Source organism: Eurypyga helias, unplaced genomic scaffold, assembly GCF_000690775.1.
Source record: "Eurypyga helias isolate BGI_N326 unplaced genomic scaffold, ASM69077v1 scaffold8596, whole genome shotgun sequence".
Classification (NCBI taxonomy): domain Eukaryota; kingdom Metazoa; phylum Chordata; class Aves; order Eurypygiformes; family Eurypygidae; genus Eurypyga; species Eurypyga helias.
In genome coordinates, this window is record NW_010254602.1 from 15,664 (window position 1) to 21,898 (window position 6,235).

At 36.6% G+C, this 6,235-nt stretch overlaps 1 protein-coding gene across 1 annotated transcript in view; it reads right to left on the minus strand.

Annotated features, from left to right (window-relative positions):
* Window positions 1-301: 301 nt before the first annotated feature.
* Window positions 302-6,235, minus strand: part of LOC104510710 (RNA binding protein fox-1 homolog 1) — a gene marked incomplete at both ends in the record, with an annotated part of 15,757 nt that continues 9,823 nt past the window's right edge. The window contains 2 exons of the mRNA XM_010153045.1: window positions 302-355; window positions 5,801-5,861. Of these exons, the coding sequence (XP_010151347.1) occupies window positions 302-355; window positions 5,801-5,861 (115 nt within the window). The remainder of the gene's footprint in view (window positions 356-5,800; window positions 5,862-6,235) is intronic.

Genomic DNA, 6,235 nt, shown 5'->3' on the forward strand with positions numbered 1-6,235 from the left:
TCTAAAACATGAAATATTAAAGAAATTATAAATAAAATAAAATCTCAGGTAAGACTTGGATATTGCATTACATTTCAAGTTATACTATCTACTTTCCAATAAAAAGGTATTCATATATCTTCCATAGAAACTTGAGTGTGCTCAGGTAACTTAAAACCCTGCGTCACAAATCTGTAAATGACTTGCAGATAACATGAATCAAAGAAACCAAACCTCACACAAAAGGTACATTCCATATTTTTGCATGTTTAAAGAATACTAAAATAAAATACTGCGTGAAGAAATATAGCGTAATCCTTACCTGCATAGAATTCTGGACTATAAACTGCACCAACAACTGGATTTAATTTCCAGCCTGCAGCAAACAAAAACATAATATAATAATGCAATTAGTAATAATGATAATGGCGATAATATTTAAATTTTATTTTTTTATAGAGGTATACAGTTAAAATGGCTTTTAAAAAGGTCATTTTAATGAAAGTTTTATAGGCATCTTAGATGACTGAACTTTAATAACAGACTCTGAAGTTCGTAAATAAGTTATGAAACAAGGCATTCTCTGGACATGTAGTACCTTGGCTGCAATGCACAACTGCAATGGACTTATTCCCTTAAGTTATGGCATTAAGTCAGAACAAGTTCAGGTATGCCCACAGCATGCAGTACCGGAGCAGACCAGTTCTTTTTCATGGCTTTAACTCTGGTTACAAGCCAAAGAGGCCAAAGCAGTTCATTTGCTGGACATAAAATTTTCCGAAAAATGTGTTAGTGTAGGTTACCAGGCAATCAAACAACCTCAGCACCTTGATTCTACTCTGGGAAAAATGAATGCAAAGACAGTGTATGGAAATGTGTGTTGTGACATGAAAGAGATTCATGTACTGCGGGACCCCTGTCAAATGCCAGAGGCGTTTTTTCCCACGTGCATTGCTACATCATACTGTCTGCACTGAAACAGGACAATTACAGGTATGTACCAAAAGTGGCTGTACCACCTGATAAATGCTGTTAGCATATTACTATAAAGTGTCTGGCATGTACGAAAATGCTGCAGTCACATTCTGCAGCGCTCTTAAGTGGTACAAATGCAGCCTCTGTCATTGTGTTAAATAATCGCTGTCCTCCCACAGCTGGCATAAAACCAAAGCACAGAACCAACGATATTCTGTATCAGGTGTTCTGGCCAGAATCCAAATAATTGTTGTTGTGTCCTTACAACTGATGTGGCATTTCCAGGGAAGCCCGGAGTCCACGGGCACGCTGCAGAAGCAGGGCCTGTGTTCACAGCGTATGTGATGCTAAAGATGACAGTGCTAAAGGAACTGAAGGGGAAGGTGTAAGAGAACAGCAGGAGCAAACCCTGACAAACTTAGCATTCTGAGTTGTGGGAAAGTGACAATTACTGCGTTTTGCTCATGCACAGGTAATTCCACTATCCACTCCCCCTTAACTCCAAACTCCACAAAACATGCCCCCACCCATACTTTTTTCTTTCCTCTGTTTCAACAATTATTTGAACTACTAGGACAGGAAAAGAATGGATTTTCCAAAAGCACACTTGAATCACAGTGGGAAGCACCATTTGTAAATGGGAATGAAGAAAAAACCTGAACAAAAGCATCCTGTAAACTCAAGAACTATGGTACTTTAAATAGATCCTATAGCTATGCTGCTGAAAGCAAAATACAATCAAGACAAGAAGGCTTTTCAAAATCAGAATAGCCAGAGTAGAAGAATTTAAATGCAAACTGTATTGAGGCTTGTTTCAGCCTTGTCCATATGTAATGCAAAAGGACAGTAGATGATCATAAAACCATAATGCATTATAAGACTGAAAAAGTGTAACACAAAATCTCAGTAATAACACCAAAGAAAATTATTCCTACCCTTTAAAAAATACTGCTATCTCCAACTGATGCACAGTGGCTGTTTGCCAGTAATTAACAGTAACCGAGGTGAGGGGTGTTTTTGAAATTCAACGCTTTAATAAGCTCAAACAGAGCCAAGAGCAGCTTTGCATGGAATTGCACTGCAGATGTAATTGCTATATGCACCTAAAAGACAATTACAGAAGCTGAAAAATGGCCAAACATGAAGGGTTAAAATTACTTTCCTTCTGAAAATATTACAGGATATTTACCTGATGCATCAATATCACATATTACAGGATTATATTCTGGAATATTGTGGTGTAACAAATACTCCTAGTCAAATTTGGTGTGATAAAAAGTTATCCAAATTTTGAGACTTTAAGAAAAACATAACTTTTTATGGCTTAGAGAATATTTAATAATTCAGATTTTTTAAACATCAGTATTTCGAATTTATCAAAGTCATTAGTCCTTAAAAGATCACTTATCAGCACCATCCAAAATGAAAGATTGGACTGAATTTCAGATCTGTCAGCTTTTGTTGTCAAAGAAGCTGAGAGATACCTCTCAGCATCTAAGTTACACCGAGCACCACAATTTGTCTGAAGGCAAGAAACTCTTGGGAGAAACAGATTGCTCTTCACAGCTGAAAGGCACTTCCATCTTTTATTTCCCAACCTCTTTCACAGGGATGGCTGTCTCATCTAACTTTTTGAAGCTTATACAGTAAATACTTCATTCATTGTGAAAATCACAGTAATTAAACTTAACTTTATCTTGTCAGCTAGCAATGTGCTGGCCTGTAGCTGTGTGGGTTAATCAAGTGTGATAAAGTTGATGTATCTGAGAGAGCATCTGCCAAATAACCCTCCTTCAGCAGCTGGAAGAGGCAAATTCTCTGCAGTGGCTGTAGTTTTGTGCATTTTTCTTACTGTCACAATATTAATCTCCTCCTCAGGTTGAAACTATAAAAGCTCAGAACGTGAAAACCAAAGAAGGAAAGGAACCACCCTTATGCCTGCCCCAAAACTCCACCCCATAGAGTTATCAAAAGAAATACAGGTTAAGTGTGCTGAAGGGAAGGAAATAATCACACTACTCAGCGTAATAAGCTTTATTAGAAAGTGGGGCACAGAAATACAGTGAGGATTATTTTCACTTCACAGACCAGACCCTTCATGGCTGGAGGACTGCTTTGGCGGGCAAAAAGCCGTGTGACACTGTTTGCTTTCCTTCTGTTTGCAGAGGGGAGGGAAGGGGAGTGGGAGGGAATTTAACCATGTTAATAGTCACTAGCTGTGAATCTGAATCTAATTTTAGAACAACAGAAGTCTCAAATTCAATAAACCACAAGTATAAACTTTAAAACATATGTATCCCTCTACTATTCATTGCTGTGGTTCTCTGAATCTACTTGCACATAATTCTTTATTCCCTACAGCACTTGGATGAGCAGCGTGAATTGCAATATAGGCATCAGAAGAAAGTATAACTGTGAACAGGATAAGCTGGAAGATCTAAAAATGTCTCTGAAATATTTTTACAAACAAGTAGAACCCCTGACACTGAATTTATTCGCAAAGAAAAGGCAGTTCTATCTCCAAAGCACATGAGGTCAGCCATCAAAATCATCCTGCCTGATAACAAACTTGCACAGAAGAGCTCTCCTAGCAACTGAGCATTTATCAACTGCTCATTTCAGGAATCATCAAAAGTCACTGGAAAGCACACATTTCAAAAACTAGCCAGGACACAAAAGCAAACCACTTATTGGAATGAAGCTGCATATATATATATAAAAAAAAACCACAAACCCAAACCAAAGAACACCCACCACACTCAAAACAAGACACTAGGATTTTCTGCTTTAAGATCTACGGCTTATGCAATCATATTTCCAACAAAAGCCCTGTTATCAAACAGCCAGTAGTATTCAGGAATGACAGACAAAACTGTATTTTTAAATTATGAGAAATATTAGTGTCTGATGTTTTCATATAGTTCGTTGTGTGCCTCAACTGTGTTCTGAACATCTGCCAGCAACATGCCAGTCACCACACATTCCTTGACAAAATAAAGCCACACATTAAAAAAGAAGTGGTTCTGAGGAGATAGGCATGTGCAAAAAAATGCATGAAATGTATGAACTACAATCAGAGTTTGTCTTGGAAGACACCCACCAAAAGGTGTTCAAAAGAACATCCTGCAGAGAACACCTTGGATGTACGGATTCAAACATAAATGCTAATTTTTATGCATTAAATTGGATGGTTTGTACTTTCAGTGAGATCTAGCCCAGATAGAACAGGATGGAAAATGACAGATAAAACACTTAAATGGGAAACAACAGTGACCTGCAGCACAGGACAGAGAGGTGAACTTCCTCTAAAACCTGATTCCTAAAAATCTCACATGTCTATTTCCAGCATTCCCTACCTCCAGCACTGGACGTGCTGATACGTAATGTGTTATTTGCTAATTAACAGTTTTGTAGTCTTAGGATAATATGAATACAAATATACATCACCGTTTCAAACAAAACTGCTTTTATCCTTTATCATTGCAATATAGCTGACAAAGTTCATAGTATCATATGCATATAGTTAATTTAGCTCCTTGTTGCCACAAAGTCTTGCTATGTGATCCAGTCAAGCTTCATGTCTCTTTCACTAGATTCACTGAGATGTTTGAAAGCCAGTAAAAAATGGACATTTTCCCATCTGCATCATTTGCCAATTTCCACATTTACAAACAAAATGAGGAAGTGAAAAGAGTTTCTGAGAAAACATGAGGAATTTCAGACTCTTCTCCAGATCATTTCAACTAACTCAGTTATCACCTGCCAAAGGAAGAACATCGCTATATTGTGGTAGGAAATATTGTGACCCTTAAATTGAAAAAATAAAGCCATTGTTTGCCCTGGATTTTAGTAAAACCTCACTAATGAGACCTCAAATATAGAAAATAAGATCCATTATATTTCAAAGTGGAAAAGAGTCTAGTCTGACTGTGGAAAGCTTTATTGATGTATGTGCAAATTTCATCTGCTTTTTACTCAATGGGAAAAACTAAATTAAATTGGAAAGCAAATAATTATAACTGCGTAGGGTAGTAAAACTGGAAAACATAATTGCAATTAACTTCAATTGATGTATTATTGTTTGACGTTGTTGAGTTAGGAACTTGTTAGAATTTTCTGAACTAGCAAATGCAAACAATTCAAGCACATGATCAAACACTGACAAAGGAAACATTTTTAAAATGTATTCTTTCCAAACCCCTCAATCATTGATGGATTATTTTTCCATCGTTAATGTACAACATTACAACAGTTTTGGTCAGGATTAGAATAATTGTTTTTAGATAGCTTGGAATTCAGATTTTTCCAGGGGAAAAAAAAAAAAAGCTGGAAGCAGCATCCAATTACAGTTTTCCCTTTACTTCCAAAAAAATTGTGTAAGGAAGACAGAAGATTATTTTTGACTAGATGCATGTCTTGGTACAAAAAAGTATCTCATGCCTGACAGAGACATTCTTCTTACTGATCTCCCTATCTCCATCATCCAAGCAAAATTGAATCCTCCGATTAGTCCATTCATCGGAACATTAACACTGCACAAAGCTAGAAGAGAACAACGCTTTCCTATCAGGTATATTTTTGACACAAAAGACATTGAGGGTAAACACTCCGATTCCAATCAGGCAAAACAATGCATGCTATGCCTACATGGCTGTCAATGAGCTGAACTCTACACAGACAGAATTTATGCTTGGCCATACCATGTTGTAGGTCACTGAACAAGACCTGAACCAAAGGAGATGCAGACTATGACCCTTCATGAGCAGATGAGTTCACCCAGTCAGCAGAGAGTGAGGTTTCACATGCACTGACATTAAAACAAAGCACTGAGATCTCATGCACTTACCATTCGTGTAAGGGTTGACGGTCTTTTTATTTGTCATTACACGTGCTGTTGCATTATTTACCTAAGCACATAGAACACGGGATTAGAAAGGGTTACAGGAAGGGTCCATGTTACTAGTAAATGCATGCATTATTATTGCTATTAGTCATGTAAAAATAAAATGCAATTTAATTTATAGAAGGCAACAGGTGCATAACAAAATCATACTATTTATAATTACATTTACTTTCATAACCATTTTAACTTACAAATCATTTCAATAAAGCAACATCATATCATTTAAACTTTAATAAAAAGACATTAAAAGCAAATTAAAAGGTACTGCATAATTTAAGACTTAAGAGCATGCTTGTATTCCATGATAACACTGATACAATAAATACTCAAAACAGAAAAAAAAGATTATATGAAGGAACATGCAGTGGAGTAGAAGGG